Consider the following 21,218-nt stretch of genomic DNA (forward strand, 5'->3'; position numbering starts at 1 on the left):
GAAACTCAGGAAAGTAGTTCATATGGGAGATACCACGATGGGAGTTACTCACGTGGAGATGATATCCATATCCATCAGTAAAGTTAGGGAGATCCTCAGAAAAGGCTGTCAACTTCTATGTCAAAGGTGAATTCTGGGGGGAAACCATTTTTGAGGAGCAAAAGAAAGAAGAGTTGACTAAAAGAGAAAGAAAACAATATTGAAGAGCTGAGAACCAGAATAGCATAGAGCCTCTCTTTGCTATGCTTTCCCACTAGTTTCCCAAGGTTTCCAATGGGGTAGAAACACAGCTGTGGTTCCCCTGCGTTCCTCCTGTGTTAGAGGGTCTTGCTGCCAGAGACCCCAATGGAACAATGTGTACATTTTGGGGGCACCCTCTGTGTATTCCAGATGGTAAGGAATTAGAAGCACACCTGTTGTGATTAGTTAATGGAGGGATCTTCTGGGGACCTTTTCCTCCACAGCCTTGAAGGCTCGTTCCCTTCCTCATCTGTCTAGAAAATTTTCATTTAACCTTCCAGGTACAGCTTAAGCATCTCCTTCTCTGTGGGAAGTTCCTTAACTCACCCCAGCAGACAGGTTAACTTCATCCTTTGTTGCATCACTCACTTTGGCATATTTTACACAAATTGTTGCCCTGCTGAGATAGAATTGCTTATATGTTTTCTTCCCCCACCCAGCTGTAAGCTCCTTTCAGTTGTGGATTCACCGATGCCCATAACACCATTTAAGTGTTTACCATATATTTGGGAAATGAAGGATGGATATGTACGCATGTATATGAGAAGACAATGTGTAGGAAGCAGAGCTATGTATGTTTATAAACATTTCCTGGAAGGAGAAATTTTGAGAGGTGTAAGGTTTAAGGAGTAGAATTTAAGAGAATAAGGTGGAAGGAGAATAAGAAGAGGGGCAGTGTGGGGTAGGATGCTGCAGAGGAGAACAGGAGGAGGAGAGGTGTGTGTAGATAAGGACTGAGTTGGAAGGGAGGAGGGATGGGAGAAATCTGTTCCCAGGAGAATAAAAAACAAATGGACGAGAGGTAAAATGTGTCTTCTCCTAAGAGATTTTTCTTAATGTGTAAAACCTGACATTTTTTTAATTTAGTTTTTAAATTTATTGGGGTGACAATTGTTAGTAAAATTACATAGATTTCAGGTGTACAATTCTGTATTACATCATCTATAAATCCCATTGTGTGTTCACCACCCAGAGTCAGTTCTCCTTCCATCACCATATATTTGATACCCCTTACCCTCATCTCCCACTCCCCACCCCGTTACCCTCTGGTAACCACTAACTATTGTCTGTGTCTATGAGTTTCTGTTCAGAAACCTGACATTTTTAACTGTATTTATCCATTTAACTGTGATCGAAAGCATTTAAAGTGCTTGTAACAATGAAAGCTGCTGTTTCTTTCCTTTTTCTTTTCCTGTGTTGTGTGTGTGTGTGTGTGTGTATGAGAGAGAGAGAGAGAGAGAGAGGTCTATTATGGGTAGGTCTTATGCAAATTTTAATTGACATTTCACCTCTGTGTTTCCCCCAGCCATACTCCTATGCTATCCTAGTGTTGATTGCAAATTCTGGTAAGTCTAAATATGGTTCTCTCATCAAGAAATTGAAAACATTTTGCAAATAGTATAATTTATTAATATAATTATAATACTGTGGGTTGCAAGAAAACCAGAAGAATGACTTTCCATATCAACATTATATACAGTGTCCTTGAGAGGAAAATATAGAGGTTAAAGAGAAGTATCTCATTCTACATTTGAAATCGCCAGTATATATATCCATGGTATTTAATTTTAACAAAATTAGATGTCATTTCTCATCAGAATTGTTAAATGTATTCCTGAGATAATTCTTTTCACCTGTATCTTCCAGAGTTCCATCTTTAATTTTTTAATGTTTTTTGCCTTTATCTTAGCAAATGATAGATGAAGCTTTCAAATCCATAAAACGTGTTCTTTTTTTCTCAGATTGATGTAGAACTTGACTGTTTATTATCTTTAAAATATATATATTAACTTATTTTGTAGAAAAATCCAGCTGAAATGAAATTACCAATAATTTAGAGTACCAGGGACATACAGTACGTTTGTACTTTTGGGGGGAAATTCAAGAAGTAGTATTGAGAGCCTTTTAAAACGGTACTTCAGAATTAGATTTACAATTAAAATCTTCCTTTCTCTAAAGAGAACACCAGAACTGAGAGTGATTTCTCTGGACTTTGTCTAATCTGCATGATTGGGTTTCTATCCCTGGGAGCACTATGTATGGCTGCGTCCAGGTTGCTCCACCTGTTACATAACAATTTACTGTAGCAGACAGATGCTGCACTGGCGGGTGGACTTGGCCTGTTAAAGTGTGAACAAGTGGTGTGTGACAATGTGTGATCTTTCTGAAACAATCTTAGTAATACAGGAAACAGTCCACTTACTACTTCACTGCTTTCATGGTGAGACTTTTTTTGAAGGGACGTGGGGGGGAGTTGAAGTTTCATCTATAGTAAAGTCCATACAGAGACTCTGAAGTAGAACAATTCAGGCTTTAATGTTCACTGTGACATTATGGGGCTGTGTGGCCACAAGCTAACAATTTAATCTTACTGCACCTGATTCTTTAAACAAAGAGAATGAGATCACTTTTTTTTAAAGTTCTGGTGCTAAGTTTCAGATCTCTTCTAAAATGGATCGGTTTAATCCACCTATCATACATTTCAAAATTTAAGCTCAATGTTTATTTTTAATATTCTTTTAATCTTCGTTTGATGTGGATTGGAAATAAATATTGCCGTGGCAAGATTAGTTTACTGCTATAGTATTGCATAAGCTTCAAAATATATTTAAGTAAAGTATTTAAGATTCTTATAAATTTGCTTCTACCTAATGAAAAAACGTCAGGTTCGTTTATAGCTTATATCCTAGTGTTTTCCTTCTGAAAAAGAGTTTTCAACTCTGCAGTCTTGACCATGTTCATTTGTTCTCACTTGTCAAGGTATAATGTCTTAGTCTGTTCAGGCTGCTGTAGCAAAAATACCACAGACCGGATGGCTTATAAACAACAGAAATTTATTTCTTACAGTTCTGGAGGCTGGGAAATCCAAGGCCAAAGACCGCATGGTCAGATTCCAGTAAGGATCTGCTTCCTGGTTCAGAGATAGCCATCTTTTTGCATAACCTCACATGAGGGAGAAGCAAGCAAGCTACTAGGGGTCTCTATGATAAGGCACTAATCCCATTCGTGAGGGCTTCATCCTCATTACCTAATAACCTCCCCAAAACCCCCTTCCTAATACTAGATGTCAGTGTATTAAATGGGGTGGGTGGGGGACACAAACATTCAGTCTTTAGCAAGTAGCTAAGTCAGAATCCAACATTTTGGTGTGGTTAACACCAAATGTGTCCCTTAACTCCTCAAACTGTCAGGACTGTTCATTGTTTTACAATTAAGTCAGTCAGGACAGTGCCTTGAGAGTAATAAGCAATATCTGAAAAATGAGAAGCAGATAGTAATTGACTTTTATGAGAATGTCAAAATATCGATAATATGTGCATCATTCATATTTGCTATTTTGTTAACACATCCACTGTACTAAAGCTTAGATATCCAGGTGGGCACATTGCACCATTTGCCTGAAGAATCTTTAAATGCTGTGCTTGACATAGTTCGGTCAATTCCTTACAGTCCCTGCAATCTAGGTAATTCAGTTCCGGAGATTGGTAAACCTTGGCACTCAGATTTTCCCTTCACCAGCATAGATTTTAGGTTTTTATTCTATCATATATTGCAAGTTCTTGTTCACCTAGTGTTATAAACATGGAAGGTAGCAGGATGAAAAATTAAAGAGCCCCAATTTTTAATATTCTTCTTTACTAATTTTCACTACCAAACATTTTCTTTTTATTTCCTTTACTCTTTGTTATTTAATATTTATTCTAACCACAGTAGGGAAGTAACCAGCCAGCATTAACTCAAACCTCTCAAGCCCAAGGACTCAGAGTAACCCTTTTGTACATACATTATATTCTTGTCAGTCATGGAATCATTGTTGATCAGCCCCATACAACCAACCCCCAAATTACTCCCAAGAATTGTGTGGCCAGGCCTCAAATTACCACTGTTGAGTTCACTTCCCCTTTTTGCCGCTTATTATGCTCATACTCTGGGGTATGGTTTGATCTCAGCATCAGCCTGAAACGAAGTAGTCAGAGCATTTTGCTTTACGGGGACCAGCTGGTCAGAATCGCATGGAGCTGATGGCCACCCTCACGCTCATGGTCTTTTTTGCTCTCTTTCTCTCTTTTCCTCTCCCCACCCCCCATTTATTAATTCATTCTTCACTTTCCTCCCAGAATCTGCAAAGTGTCTCCTGAATTTACTAACTTAATGCCTTCTGTGCCTATTAGCCAATCCCGATGCCTTTTTCCTCCTCTTAAACCATAAATTATCTTTCTGATCGCTTAATAAACAGGTAGAGCTTTTTTTTTCCTTTTTTCTTTCTCTTTTTTCTTTTTTTTTTTTTTTTTTTTGTCCCATTCTCTAGAATAGATATGTCAGCTGGGTGTTAGACAGTAAGCCGATGACCTAACTCGTACCAACCAGATGTAATTGGTAATCAGAAATCCAAATAAACCTCCAGTTATGATATAACACACTGAAGGGAAGTATTTCCAGATGGTAATATTTTGGGAGAGTACAGCCACCTTGAGTAGTTCCTACTTTTTCACTGTTGACTTTGCCTCCTGTACTATGGGCCCGTGCAGGGCTCAGGAGGCAGTGGAGCGAGCTTTGGGTAGGACAGGAGCCACGAGTGTGGATTCTTTTGTGAGTGAGATCCCACAAAGGTGGCATCTCTCCAGTATTTTCTGGCTGCTGACTCCCTGGAAATTTGCTAGTGGACATGTTTATAATCTTTGCCTCCTGAATTGAAAATAGCCCCTCTGCCAATAAAATTTTGAATGTCCTTATTAATAAAATTGAAACAGGATTATTTTAAAAAGCTACCCGTCGTAAAGATACGTCTCTGACGGTCTGTGTTTCTTACATCATAATTTTATAAATGCAAGAGAAAAGAGATAGCTGTTAGCGCCTCTGAAATTACTTTCTCCTTCTCCTGAAAATTCTGGAGTTTAAAAGGAAAAAGTACATGGTTTCCAATTTTATAGTTGTAAAAAAAAAATGATCCCAGTTTTTTGTTGTTGTTGTTTTTCTTTAAATGCTTTGTTTAAATCAAGTCTTAGTAAATAATGCTTTCACTGTCTTATAGTATGTGTTAGCACATCCTCTTTTATTCTGTGAAGTGTAAGTTCTTCTCCACTGAACCTCTGCCTCTGCTGCCTTGCTGTTACCCACCGTTTTCTTGAGGAATATTCTGTCTGGGTCTCTAAGGCTTTGCAGTCCCCAGAGTACCCACATGGAGATACCAACCAGAGGGACAGAGAAGTGAGGATCCAGTCTTCAGAAATTTGCACACCCACTACAACTGGTACTTATATGTAACCCCTCCTTTCTTCTTGGACCCACAAGTTTCCTTAACTGATATGTAGGAGGAAAAACTCTATGAAAGCGAATAGGATTTTGTGACTCACGTAGGACTTCCTTGGGCTTTTATTATCAAAATTTATCACAAGTTTTTCAGAGCCTGACCAAAACTCCATACAAAAATAACCAACAGATTTCTGCTAGTGATAATCCTTCAAATAGACCAAAATAAGGGATGCGTTATATTATGCAGCATGAGACAGTTTTAGAAATCAGAGATTCTAGGCTTTCCCAAGCCCCTGATCGAGAAATGGAAGCCCACATGCCGCATGTCATTAAAAAGTTATAAGCCAAGCTAACAAGATGCTGAATAAAAGGTCTTTTCTACCATGACAAAAATACCTTTAGAATGACCACGGAGTTCAAGTTTCAGTTTAGAATTCTGACTGCTCAGAGTGCGGGGCTTGAACTTGGCTCACCCCCATCTCTTGCTGGGAGACCTGCTGCTCGCCTCCTTCTCTTCCCACCCTTGGCTCTTCCTGCATCTTGAGAGGCCTTGCACACGTGGTGAAACTCTGTGTATAGCCACCTGGACTTCGGGGTATGCACATGGGCGGTGCTACCCATCCTCGGGAGGCTGCATCCCAGAAAGATGTGTGCCTGGCCTGGGTGTGGACTTGGGGCCATTTGGGCAGGAAATTCTGGGGTCTGGAGGCTTAGTTCAGAAAGGCAGACATGGGCTCCAAGGGGCAGCAGCTCTGGGTGTGTACATCCTCTTGATCCATGGGGAACGGAAGGTCACGTGCTGAGTGACAAGGTGACAGCATTAGAGGGAGAGAAGGGCCCTTTAAAGCACAAAGGACGTAAAGGCCGTACCCCGATGACTTTTCATAGACCCTCATATACAACATGTTCTTATGAATTGTATTGATTAACTCATTTCATAATTAGTTATTTGTCAAATTTTGTTTTATATATAGACCGTTTATACCCATCCGATTTGTTAGGAACTCATGGCTAATGCTGATGGCAGGGAATCAGAAATTCCTCTTTCCATGAACTTTGCCTTAGGAGTTAGTCAAACCCATTTTATTTTGTCCCTGTAGCATTTATATGGACAGTATTTATTCCTGGCTCTCAGTAATTGTCTTGTAAGTTCTTCTAAGTTTATGCCTCACTCTCTCCATGCTGACATACACATACAAACATGCTCTCTACCTGTCTGCTGTGGATTGGGAAAATCATAAGCCTGAATACAATAAATAAATTCCAGTTCTGCTGTTAGTTCAAGCTATACTGAGTCCCCCAAATGAGAAACTACCCAATTGCTTCTCATCGCCCACTATTGAGAGTGCCTAACGCTGTGACTTTGAATTTCAATATGCGGCTCTCTGTCAGTGGTGACTAGTTATACATGACAGGTCTTTCCTCCGTCAGTTGTAGTCCTGTTTCAGATTCTCTCAAGAATTACTGCCTGTCTCTTTAAGTTGCCCTGCTGGGTCTGCCAAAAAGAATGTCGTATGTGCCACAAAGCTTATATTTCAAATCAGACTATCACAATTGTGATGAAAATCCATCTAATTTGTTTCAAGGAATGTGATGAGAGGTACAGAGAACCTACTTTGTTTTATAGAATATAGAAAAAATATTTGCACTCATTTCCTTTATGATCTCAAATTCTCTTTTCTGCCCAGAATAACCAGTGCAGTCATTGTCACACAATAATCAGGAACTTCAGATGTGCGTATTTGTTTCAGAATGCTGAACTCCCAGAAAAGGGCATCTCTATTTATTGTACCCTGCAGTGTACCTTATACAATGACGATGTTTAATTAACATTATTCATTGCTAGATTCTCCCCTTCTCTCCCTACATTCTCTGAGACTTCCTAAGGAAGAAAATTTCCATGAACTCTGTTGTTAGAAGAGGAGCCTTATTCTTACAAATATGAAACTATAGAGGACCAATTCAATAATCATAATCTCCTGTCTAAAATTAAAGAATTGAGAGTACTCTTCACAAAACTATTTTATTCTTTTAAATCCACAGTGGGTTTGATTTAGAATCCTATGTATTATGATATAGGATAGGCTGCTGTAACAACACACCCTTGGATACCGTGGCTTAATCAAGACTCGCACATAATAGTCCGGGTGGACAGTTCAGTCTGAGGCTGATATAGTGACTTCATCATGTCAGGGACCCAGGCTCTGCAGCTTCAACAAGTGCTGCCATCCTGAGGTCCAAAGCAGCCAGTGCAGCTCTCACCGTCCCATCCTCGTGCCATCAAGAAGGGAGAGGAAAGGGAAAAGGGGTTGGTCCTCAGATGGGAGGATGGGGGAATTCTGTCACTGAGAGAAAAGATTGGGAATGAATACTAGAGGCACAAGTGGTCTCTGTGACATGCTGCAATTTATTTATGCTTCATTCTAAATAGCATTTTGAGTTAAATATGAGGCACAGATGTGTTTGAGTAGAGCAAGGGGAATTAGCATTGTTCAACTTGGAGACCTAATCTATGCAAAACTTTGAGATCTTATTGTGTTAACAATAGATAACCTTACGTAGGTGCTGGGTATGTACTGAGTGTTTTACATGGATTACCTCATTTACTCCTCTAAATAATCCTCTGAGTGAGGTACTGTTATCCTCCCATTTCATCGATGAGGAAAGTGAGACATGCAGAGGTTACGTAAGCTGCCTGCATGCACAGAATTAGTAAGTGGGAGAGCTTAGAACTAGTCACTGAATCCAGACGTTCTGATTCCAGAGCTGCCCCTCTGACCACTTCCTGTCCAGCCACACTTTGGAGTATTAGACTGCTTTCTGAAATTGGGTGGCAGGAAGGATTCCCTAGAGAGTAATACCTTGAGTTTAAAAAAAAAAAAAAAGAAAAAGAAAACATGAAACATGTAATAAAACATTTGCTTTTTTCTGGGTTTCGAAAAGCATGAAGTATTGTTTTATTTTTGTAATCAGGATGGCAGATTGTAAGGAGATAGTCTAGGTTTAGACTTAATAAAGGAAACTCAGCTTCATCTAAGGTATTAATTTAGACCAAAGAAGATTTTTAAAAAAACAAACAGATTTGATCTAAATGTGATATATTTACTACCCCTGGCAAACAACTCCGAGCCCTTATTTTTTTAACATTAAGAATTATTAATAAATGACTTAAGTATATTCATGTTAATAAATGATTCAGGGATATTCATGTCAGGCTTCAGACCACTTTTTAATCAAGGCAACCTGAGACAAGTCCATCCTAGTGTTTGGGGCTTAACCTAGCTCATCCTCAGACCATATCATAGGTGATTATCTCCAGGTGCTTTAAAATGCATTTAAATCATCACATTTATTAAATAGGAAGATGACTTTAGAGTTTAAAATAACAGTATCCACTCCCTGGATGTCTTAGTTTGCCAGGGCTGCCATTACAAAACACCACAGATGGATGGTTTGGATAACAGAAATGTATATCCTCGTATTCTAGAGGCTGAAAGTCCAAGGACAAGGAGAAGGCAGGTTTGGTTCCCTCTGAGGCCTCTGTCCTTGGCTTGCAGATGGCCACGCTCTGGCCGCCCCTTCACGTGGTGGTCTGTCTGTGTGTCCTCATCTCCTCTTCTTCTGAGGACACCCGTCAGATACGATTAGGGTCTCCCTAGCAGCCTTGCTTTAACTTAATTGCCACCTTAAAAGCCCTGTCTCCAAATGCAGTCGTGATATGAGGTACTGGGGGTTAGAACTTCAACCATGAATTTGGGGGGACACAATTCAGTCCATGACATGAACATACTTTGAAACAGTGAGGCTGTGAAATCAAACAATTTGCAGAAGTAAGAAGTTCAGCATTTGAATTTTCCCCCTCCCTTATCACTTTGGCCAAAATAGGCTGCAGTCCAGGTGGTGTGTTATTTTCAGTGACCATAAACCTTTTTACCTAAAATTTTTTGGCAACCTTATGAAGTCTGATATGCTGATTATTTAAAAGACCATCTTGAACTTGCTATTGCTTACATTTTCACCATCTGGGCACGAGGGAAAATTGATGTTAAATTAGCAAAATTTTCCTGAAAATATCGAGTGTGATTGATGAACTGAACAGATAACGACAGGCACGTATTACAGTCGCTTGTAACAATACCAGACTTCTTCCCAGAGAATAACCATTAGCCACAGAAGGGCTGAAAAACTAAAGGTCAGTGTTCAGCACAGATGAATCCTTTTTCTAAAGTTGAATCTGTGGGGAACTTAAAGAAACTCTTTTACCTCTTTGGAGTTGCAGGAGAGGAGAACTACATCACTGGAAAAGATTTGAAGTATTCTTAAAGTATCATCAAGGGAATTTATTCCATCCATCTCACAAAAAATATTCTGAATGATACTACTTTTAGCTTGTTAAACCACTATATTTCTTTCCTTATAAATCTGGAAAATAGGAAGAGGAAAGGGCAATAGTAGACTTTATGGCTTGTAGGATTAACCTGGAGAATAAATGAGGGAAACCATAAAAGTCAAAGAGCCCTCATACAGTGTTCTAAAAATAATCTTTTGACGTGTGAAATTTTTACAAGTTGTACTTATCTGGCTTGGGATGAAATCTATTTAAAAACTTTGGCACAGTACAAAAGGAACATTTTTGTTTATTTGTTTTAAAAAAAAAATTGTGGCACTATTGGACTAGACTACCTAATAAAAATTCCCAGCTATTTGGTTACCACAACACTAGAAGCATCTGACATCAACAAAGGAGGACTGCTGGATATTTTCTCTTAAAGAATTATTCTTGGAGATCTATGACAATATTGCTGTATAAAATTATATATAATACAAATTAAACACAACTTTACGTGAATAGGATTGGTATTGGGCAGACCAATCCCTTGAGACCAGTAAGGAGAACATTAACAATAAAACAAAAGCCACCCAAATGATATGTAATCCTGCACCTTGAGAACCTTGCATGACAGTCCTGTGTGGTCCCACTCTGCTTACTTTTCTAGCTTCCGGTCTCACTATCTTCACTCACCTGAACTCTGGCCATTCTGAAAATGGAGTTCTCTCAGGAGGCCACGCTCCTTATCATTTCAGAACCTTTAAGTACGCTGCTCTCCTGCCCTGAAATACAAATCCCCCTTCACCATCTGCACAGAGTTAAAATTTTCTTTGAAAATCCCTCATATACCAATCCATCGACTGTATGCCCAATACCATTAGTTTAACTATGTTGCTGCTGCTTTGTTTGAACACCAGATGAAGCAATTGTTTGTTTTGTTTTTTATTAGGCAGTCTACTTTAGAGATCATCATAAACACCAGAATTATTTTCAGGAACTGAAACAAAGTAAGGGAAAGATGATTGGCATTTCTCACCTCCTGATCTCACCAGCTTCATGCTCATTTAGTGACATAACCAACAACAGACTCACACTCACTTTAAATTGTTGTCTCTTCCCTTCTTTTCCTCTTTCCATATTATGGAATTTACATAACATAAATACCTAAAGCTAAATACATATAAAATCCTGTGTGTTGCACTACACTGAATCACAGCTAAACGCGTCAGTCTTTCTTACTAGACCGTGAGATGGTTGCTTCAGGGCCTCTTTCTTCCCCACACACGTGTACAGTCCTGGGCCCAACGCACTCAGCATTGTTTGTTGAATAAATAAATAAGGGAATGAATGAACAAAACATATTATCCACAACTTTCCTTTGTAAAAATAATTGGATGTTTCACTGTACATATAAAAAAGTAAATTGTATCTGATCTTAGGTGTTACTTTCAGGATAACCAAAAGGTTGCAGTTACTCTATATTTTTTTTTTCTTTGTGAGTTAATAGGACATTATTGCATTTATCTTTTGGACCCGAATTGTTTAATCAACTACGTGATATTTTTTTTACTGATTTTCTCCAATTAATTTATGGAATTAACTGTTCATTTGGCATTAGAGACTGCTTTGATTGAAAGATGATTTATTGAACATTATCTATGTTTATCTACCTCTCCAACCAACAATTAACCTAAAAATGTGGTTTTTGCCTGTGATTTAGTTAATCATTCCTATCTGCATGGAAACAAGTTCTTATTCCACACATAAAACATAAACATAAACAAGCTCCCCTCGTACTATGTGACTCTCCAAATACTACGTCTCCATCATAACAAACCTTTGAAAATAGTCATAGGAGGTGTCTCTACTTACTGGTCATTCCTTCAGGCTCCCAGCCCTGTGACTCATTGCATCTACTTCTCTTAACATCACTCGTGTCCATGGAGCCAAGGAGAGTCATCATGTCTCTATCTGTTCCTTACTGAAATTCTAGGTAATAATCAACACTTAATACTTTTACTTTTTGAAACGCTTTATTCTTCCGCACCATGACACTTAACCTGTTTTCCCCCCATACCTTAAAAGGTCTTCCTTAACAGTCTTCGTTTTCTTCTGGACCTCTAAATATGGAAATATCCTAGGCTCCATTCCATGTACTCTTTTTATCTGCTTGACAGTATGTTGTGTCTATCTGTCTGTCTGTCTATCTGTCTACCTATTCCTGGTCCTGACCTATCCCTCCTGGTCCTGAATCATGCAAACTCTTCCTACTTTACTCTCCATGTGGCTATTTAGGAAGCTCCTCTACATCCAAAAGAGGACTCATAATTTGCACCACTCACAATGAGTTCCTCTCCCTCTCCAGTAAATGACACTATCATTCAACTAGCTGTCCTAACTAAAAACACAAAAGTCAATCGTTCCTTCTTTTTTCTGAACCACTTATATATCTAATAGAGCAATGTCAGCTCCACTTCAAAATATACTCAAAGCCCAGTTCCTCCCTTATCTCCACTGCTACTTCCCTAGCCTAACCTAACCTAAGCCACTGTTTGTCTCTTCTTAGGTAGAGATCTAGCTTTCCAGTTCTTCTCCCCACTTGTAGCTCCTACAGTTCATTCTCCACACAACAGCTAGAATGATCCATCGAAACAGTAAATCAGATCATGACCCTACCCTGTGGCCTCCCATCACACTTGGTATAAAATCCGGGCCACTTTCCAGCAGCACCGACCCAACCGGGTCCTTCCACCTCTTCCGCTCCACCTTCTCTCTCCTTGTCCACCTGACTTCAGCCTTCCATAGCTTTCTCAGACAAGCCGAGGAAGGACAGTCACTCCTCAGGGTCCTGTACCTGAGAGATGCTCCCTGCAGCATCTTTCCCTCAGATCTTTGTATGACTGACTCCTTTTTCACATTCTCAGATCAGTGGCCTTCCATGCCCAGCTGATCAAGAGTAACTCACTCTATTGAGACAGTCTCTTATGCTTTCTTTTTTCCATGATGATTACCAATATCTAAAACTTATGTTAAAATGTGTTTTAGTTGTTTATTGTATGCACTATCCTGTCTCATTACTGTTGTAGCTCCAACACCTAGAATGATGCCTATTAGATTACAGGTATTTGGTGCTTAATGAGTATTTACAAAATGGATTAATGAGTCAGCAGGGTATTTCTAAATATAGCAGGCACCTCCAAATAGGAAAAGACACAAAAAGTTCATATGTAACTATGATACATTTTGGAATATTCTGTGAGAGAAAGTTTGTTCTTCCGAAGTAAATATTGCCCTCAAATGTATTTTACTAATTTTTCATGTGTTTGTGAACATAGAATATTAAAATACAGTAATTTTCTAATCCCTTTGTTCTTTGTATAATATTTATGACAGTGGTTTCAAGGCAAAGGTCTCATGTCATAATTTGATAATAGACTTCATCTCTTAATCAGGTTAATGATTCTTCGATGGATACAAATAATTATTAAATAATGGTGGTATCCTGAATAAACATAATAGTATTTTCTAATATTTAAGGGTTTGATGCATTGTATTGACATTTAAAAAATATGTGTAACATTTATGCTACATTTACAGCATATGTACACACATACGGTAACTATTAATATATACATTTGTACTTGTATAGAATATATGTGATTTTAACAGTTTTCAAATGAACTTGTAAGCCTGTATAAGAATGTATACATGAAAATATCTGTGTAGCTAAATCATTATTCTATCTGTTAAAAAAATAAGATCAGACTTTGTATTTTCCTAAACTGTAGTATACCTGAATGATCACAAGACTGAGATTCAGAAAATGAAGTTTCTAATCCAGTTTCTGCTGCTAACTAGGTGATGTTGAGCAAATCATTATATTTACTAGAATGTAAGCTCCATTCGGGCAGGGGTTTCTGTCTGTTATGTTCATTGCTATGTTATCAGCATCTAAAAAAGGCTGGGCTCAGAGTAAGTGCTGAACAAATATTTGTTGCATGAATTGTATTTATTCAAATTTACAGTTTCCACCTCTACAAAACAACATTCCTTCCAATCATTGCATTCCAAATAATACTAGAGCCCTAATGGATTTAAGTGAGACAGATTTATTGCAGGAACTGTTTGTTTATTCAGCTTTTACCTGGGCTGTTATAATATTGTTTAGTCCACCAAAGCTCTTTGCATTGAATATTTATTAACATGAATAACAAAGATAAGAGGTAAATCAGTCCATGTTGCCATCTTGAGAAGGACTAGAACAAGAACTTTAAAATTAAAAATGTGTTATCCAAATGCACAAAATTAAATAAGTGTAAAAGAAAGTTCAGTAACCAGCCTTTCAAATGATGCTTTTCCAAAGTGTGTAGCATTTACATTCTGGATGCTGTTAAGGTTTGAAACTGCTCTAAGAATGATGGGCACACCCTGTAGATATACCCTTCTTTAAGAAAACTTGATATTCCAATTTTCAAAACAAATTAAGAGACTCTTCACTTCTACATTTTTTCTTTTCATTCATTGAGCAAATATGCAATGAATGATAGCCATGTGAAACCTGTGTTGGGAAACGCAGAGAAATCAGGTCTTGACAGCCTACTGTCCATTGTCACCTGGATGGCCAGGTGTATACACAGCCCTAAGACCTACGGCAACAGAGCCTCTTGGAGAGAGTAAGCAACAACATTGGAAAGACTGCAGAGGAAACCTGGAGAGCGAGGTGCTACAGACAGAACAACAGCCCCTCCTGAGCAGCATCACAGCCTCCCCACCACAATCACCAGGACTAATCCATCCATGGGTGTTAGCATCCTGTTCCCTCATGGCCTGTGTTCTCACTTCATCTCTACTACTGTTTAATGAGACCCTGACTCCTTTTTTACTGCTCTTCCCGTCACTCTCTATTCCCCTTACCTTGCCTAATTTTTTTCCATCACATTTATTATGGTAGCAGGCATAGTATATATTTGTTTCTTTGTGCATTGCCTTTCTTGTATACACACACTAGAATATAAGCTACAGGATAGCACGAAATTTGTCATTTATCAGTACATCCCCAGCACCTAGAAGAGTGTGTGACATATAGTGGGGGCTTAGTAAATGTTTGTTTGTTGGATGGATGGATGGATGGATGGATGGATGGATGGATGGATGGATGAAAAAGTAAATGAAAAGCTGAATGAACAAGTTCAGTCTGAATCTCCAACCTGAATTTCCTTGCTTCTGGTCCTCTTCCAGTTTTCAGCATCACCTCATCATTTAGATTGAAAGTTTGCCCAGATTTTTTCTAACTATGACCCACATTATTTTTAATAAGAATTTGGTGTTCCACCTCGCCTTATTGCCTCATCCTGCCTTGGGTAAACAAACATAGCTCACAGCTCTCCTTGGCTCACTTTGGTAATATACCCTTGGGGCTTGCCCCTACCCCTCAAGTGGGATCTAGCCAATATGTGTGCATGAATGACATGTTTGCTCTGCCACCGTGACTTCATAGAGGACCCGCATCTAAGGAAGAGGTGCGGTATACAAGTAAATAAATGCCAGATCTAAACTAAGCAGCACTCAGAATGGCATAAATGAAGTCCCTGCCTTCAGTAAGTGTCCAGATTCTACATTGAAAAGTCAGGTGAGGAAGACCAAGACCAGAACGGGGAAGGCAGAGAAGCCCTGTGCCTTAGGGGGCAAAGGGGTACAGCCCATGAATGTTGGGAGGAGTACAAATGGCTACAATGTTTGTAAAGGACAATTTAGAAATGCTGTTAAAATGAAACAGATTCCTACCCTTTCACTAGCATTTCAACTTCTAGAAATTTATTCTATAAAAGCTCTCTTATAACAACTGAAAACATCCCAAATGCTCAGTAGAGATGGTTGAATTATGATACCATGTAACCATACAGTGGGTCGGTACAATCATGAAAAAGAATAAACAGATGTTTTTATTACAATTGTATGAAATGCAATGATAAAATTGCACATTGTTATGTGTGGGTCGATCCTGTTATCAAGTTTATAGCACTGTTCTAGATACTAGGAATGGCAGGAAGCAATATTCACAACATCCTTCCCCCTGTAGGAATAAATTCTAGTTGGGGAAGTAAAGAATACTGATAAACAAATAGAGGTGTAATGGCAAATGGAGCAGTGCTATGAAGAATATAAAGCATGGCAACGGGATAAAGAGTGATGAGGATCAGAAAAAGCCTCTCTGAGGAGGTGGAATTGGCATGGAGCCTGAATAACATGAGAGAGCAAAGCAAGAAAACCATAAGGGACAAGCAGTGAGGAAACAGGGCCTGAATCACATGCTTGGAATGTACAAGAAAATTCAAGGAAGACTTTGTGCAACAGCAATAATCGTGTTGGATGAGGTATCGAGGGTGAGATCTGAGAGGTCGCCTGAGTTTTAGCTAACATTTTATGGGCCATGATAACAACTTTGGATTTTTTTTAATTTTGATGATAAACCATCACAGGCTCTTGAGCAAGAAAGTGTCATATTCAAATTTGTGGTTTTAAGGAATCCCCATGGCTGTTGTGTAGCGAATATTCAGTATTAAGTCCATATGGTGTAACCAGTTATATCTTTTATTAGACCATTTACAAAAAGATTGCAAGGACCAAAACACGCAGTCTTTCATATGGCTTATTTAGCAATGTTTTAATTACCTCCTTCACAGAGATTTTATGGAGATTGAAAAGTTTATGCGTGTATTCACATATGCGTAGTTTATGTAATTATGTATATAGAACATTTTTTCATATATCAATGGGTATTAAATGATATGTTAAAAATTGAAATACAAAAGGTATTAAATGCCTAACAGTTTGTCTAACCTTTTGATAATGGCCTAATCAAATGTTTTACAATTTCATCTCCATGCTGTGAATAGAATGCTGGTTAATGTATTTTAAAGGGGCTCAGAGAAGTTGCTGTGAAGTTAGAGTGTATCAAGAAAATGATCCGCCAGGATAATTTACTGCATAAAGAGACACCCCCGAACTGTCAAACATCACACAGCTGAGTCAAAAGGCCATGAGATAGATGTGAAGCCTTGGAATTAAGATAGTACCTAAAATAAACCTGAAAAACAACAACAAAATCTAAAAGTAATAATAATAATAATAATAATAATAATAATAATAATAAAGATAGTACCTATTCTACCTATGTAGGTAACCTGTATGCCATCTTCAGTGAGATTGTGTATGTGAAAGTGTTGCGAAAATCATTAAAGAAAATGCTGTTCCTCTTTAGGAGGATTGCTGATACGTGGCAGTACTCACACTGGTATTTTTTGTGCTTAGATCCAAGTGCCTCTTCTCCTTTAAAGGACAAGGCCCACTCATGGAGGTCTGTTCCCACACATTTGGAGCATTCCAGATTAGGAGAAACCCATTAGGTTGTTCAGCCTTATCTTTTCACATAGCAGTTCAGTGCCAAATCCAGTTTTTCACTGAAGTTGACAACTTCTGCAGCAGTAATACAATGAGTTCCTTTGGGTTCATTGAGATTCAGGCAGTCTCTGGACCTGGGCGATGGGCTACATCACTGCTACCCCTCTTGGCCAAGCACACTTTGGCAAAGATATTTAATTAATCAGATTTTCTCTTAAACACTACTTTTCTGATAAGCTTTTAGTTATTTGCATAATTAACTATTGTATTTGCAGAATCAATTGATATTCATGGGGAAACTGTCTAAACACAACTTAGAGTTTCTTTTATTCTCTCCTGTCAGAGTCGGGCCACAAAAAGTTGAAAAGTACCATACAGAGAAGCACAGAGACCGGAATGGCAGCCGAAATGAGGAAGATGGTAAGGCAACCGAGTCGAGAGTCTACTGACGGCAGCATCAACAGTTATAGCTCCGAGGGAAAGTAAGTAATGTCAGCACATCTGTATGGCTTTAGAACAATGGATTACGTAGTCATCAGTAAAATAACAAATCTACCAAGGGTTAAGGTGCAGCTTCTTCACTTAACTAGATGTTCAACCGTCAATCTTAAAACAGCCTGACCTCTTATGCTACATACAGACGGACATACTTGTGCACCTGGTCACTTCGATCTTTCAAAGGAATGAAGAAATGCTGCATTCACGTGGAAAAACTGGTTTCCATCACCCAGAAAAGCTCAGAATAGTCCGTAGTGGATGTTTATTTTAGAAATGTCACAGTTAATGAATTCTTTCATATGGAAAACTCATTGTCTGTCCCACTAGCCAAAATCTGAATTAAAATTTAGAAGTGCGGAACTAATTTTCCATATTCCTACTTTTCTCCAAACTATTTTGGGCTAACTGTTTAAGTCTAGCACTCTCATAATAGCAACTTAAATTTTCTTGTTTCTAAAACACTACCAACTCATTTTTACCTTAGGATAAAAGCCCAGGATCTTTCCCGTTATTTTTTCTGATAGAAAGAGGTTTAGTTGATTCTGAAATTAATTTGGAAAAAATATAACTAGACTTTTGTTTTGCTTCCTTGGATTTTTTACCATTTCATATAGATTCTACCCAAAACCTGCATTTTCCTATGCTTGAGAATTTTCCTGGAAAACTAAACTTTTACTGAGGTGATAGATCTTACAAATTAGTAATTATTATTCTACAGTGTGTTCCTGGGGGATGACCATGTACAGATTTTTCATAATTATTCATTTATCACCACTTAAATATCTCATTTACCGATCAAGTATTAATAATTTATTTTACTGGAATTTCTCTATTTTCAAAAATAAAATAAAATTATGCCAAGTTCGTATTCATGATATACTTTCCCATTCCTAAAACTAGTAAGTTCGTTCATTTGATCAAATGATTGGGATGTCTGCTCCCAGCAAGATACAGCTAAGAACAAAAATCAGCAGGAAGAAAAGTTATGGAGATAAACTTGCTGACAAGATACTAATACTTGGTGAAGTATTGTAAAGCAGTGTGCAAATGAAAGACTGGAGACACTATTTTCTGATTTAAAAATAAATCAAGTAATATTTATCTCCACTGTGGAGAAGCCCCTTAACCTCTCATAGATTTATTATCATAGTCTCTGAATGGGATAATAATATGTACCCTGTCTAATTCCCTTGATTATGAAGAAATAATATGTGTGGAAGCACACTGGAAACAATAAATCCCTATGGAAATTTGCTTATTCAGAAAATATTCATGGAAGTCCATCTACCTAAAAGGCCTGGTTCATGTTACACGGGATACATCAATAAACAAGAAGAGCATAATCACTGCTCTGGTGGAGCTTAGAGCCCAAGGAATTCAGTCTGTCATGGTGTAGTAAGAAATAGACATATTTTAATCAATCCATTCGAACTAAAGAAAAATCTCAGCTAATATAAAATTTTAATTCATTTAAAAATGAGTAAATTAAACATTTTTATTTGTAAATAAGAACTTTTACTATGCTATAATATTTATTTAAGAAATGATCAGACATTTTTAATTCAGCATTTATATTAATGTTCATGACCCATTATTTATGTAAAGATCATGATATAAAAATTTAAATCTTGTATTTTGTGTCAGGGATATATTTATGTAGGGTTTTTTATATGTAAGTGTCCAGAAAGCTTAGTATATGAAAAACTGGAACTGAGTCCTCCTGAATAGAACATCAGCTGTTATAATGAGAGTTTTGATCTTTTCTCAATCAATACTGAACTTCATATGTTTGGTTCAAGGGCAATGCAAAAAAATCAGTAAGTAAACCGATTGCCTGAGTAGTGTTTATGATTCATGATCAGAATTAGTAGTCAAATGGAAACTAAAGAAAATAATTCTTGGAGACCTAATGTTTGATTTTTGTCCTTTTGCTAATAGCTTAATATTTCCTGGAGTGCGACTGGGAGCAGACAGTCAATTCAGTGATTTTCTTGATGGACTGGGACCAGCCCAGCTTGTTGGCCGTCAAACCCTCGCCACCCCTGCAATGGGTAAGAACAATTTTTTCTACAGAAAAACTGATATTTCATGGTCAACCAGGTCACTTAAAGTAGCATAATAGTCATGCAAGTGAGAAGTAACATTTTACCTAGGGTGTTGCTGCTTTCAAATGACTGTTCTAATTTCTAATACATTTTTCTAACTTGAGACATTATGCAAATGAACAGTTAGTCATAAATCTCTGAATTATCAGAAAACCTCTGTCAAGGTAGTCTACAATAGATCCAAATAAAGCATAAAGGTAGCATTTTGTGAAATATATGGGGAAAAAATGAAGGGTTATGCAGTAAAGGATGTTGGCATAAATATTTAGTTATACAAAAAAACATGAAATTGCCTCTCTACTTCAGAACTTAAAAAAAATGTTTTATACTCAATTGTAAAAGAGAAACAGGGTGGAGAGAGACACTAGAAAATACTGAAAAACACTTAAGGTAATGTTTCAATACTCTTCCGCAAGAGTATAGAGAAACTTCCACAAGATCAAACCAAACCTAGATAAATCCAAAACTTCTGCTAGCAAAATGCACCCTAAATGAAGTTAAAAGACCGATGACAAATGGAGAAAATTATATGTAGTGTGTGCAATAGATATTTCCTGAAGAACATTAGATGCCCGTTTGAAAGGACCTATGGTGTATTCAGCAAAATGCATGAAAATAAGTCAACACGAAGGCACGTCATCATGAAATTTCATACCAGAAATTAATAGAAAATGCTATTTTCTAAAATGCCTTTTAGGAAAAGTAATTCTATACAAAACTATCAAAAATAAGATTCTTATTGGACTCTTCAATTATAATACTGGAAACCAGGAGACTACTGAGTATTACCTTCAAAATTCTGAGTAACAGTTGATTGCCAACATAGAGTACAATAGCCCGTCAAATTTTCAAGTAAGTTTAGAGCTAAGCTAAATACATACTCAGACAAGAAAGATCTCAAAACATTTTCCTCATACTCAACATTGCTCAGAAAGCTATTGGAGGATATACTTCCACAAAATGAACTAAGCGAACTTTAAAAATTGTGAACTAAAATGAGAAGGTGAGATCCAGTCAGTAAATGCTTCAACACAAGAGAGAAATGGTTGGATACCCAGGAAGATAGTCTAACAAAGGAAAGTCTAAAGATAGCCGCTGCAGCCAGATTTTGAAGCAATTTGTCCAAATTGTAGCATGTCAGATTTTATAAGATTTAAATCTATAGAATACCTAATGCGTTTGATTTTACAGAAGAGGTGAACAGCCAGGAGAGAGTAAGAGGTTAAATTAGTGACATGTACATAAATATGTAAGCAAATGCTTTTTTAAAGACACCTATTAAGTATAGGGAAAAGGAAGAGCTGTCTATGAAATGAGAAGTAATCCTAGTATTCTAGTTCACTCAGCTATAAATAACGTTGCATAATCATAATAATATGAATATTAATAGT

The 21,218-nt window shown here is 37.6% G+C and overlaps 1 protein-coding gene across 50 annotated transcripts in view; it reads left to right on the forward strand.

Annotated features, from left to right (window-relative positions):
• Window positions 1-21,218, forward strand: part of RIMS1 (regulating synaptic membrane exocytosis 1) — a 446,831-nt gene that overhangs the window by 419,415 nt on the left and 6,198 nt on the right. For all 50 annotated transcript variants that reach the window (XM_019749294.2, XM_019749282.2, XM_019749278.2 and 47 more), the window contains 2 exons: window positions 17,568-17,706; window positions 19,661-19,773. In XM_019749294.2, coding sequence (XP_019604853.2) covers window positions 17,568-17,706; window positions 19,661-19,773 — 252 coding nt within the window. The remainder of the gene's footprint in view (window positions 1-17,567; window positions 17,707-19,660; window positions 19,774-21,218) is intronic.

The sequence above is a fragment of the Rhinolophus sinicus genome, linkage group LG05, assembly GCF_036562045.2.
Source record: "Rhinolophus sinicus isolate RSC01 linkage group LG05, ASM3656204v1, whole genome shotgun sequence".
Classification (NCBI taxonomy): Eukaryota; Metazoa; Chordata; class Mammalia; order Chiroptera; family Rhinolophidae; genus Rhinolophus; species Rhinolophus sinicus.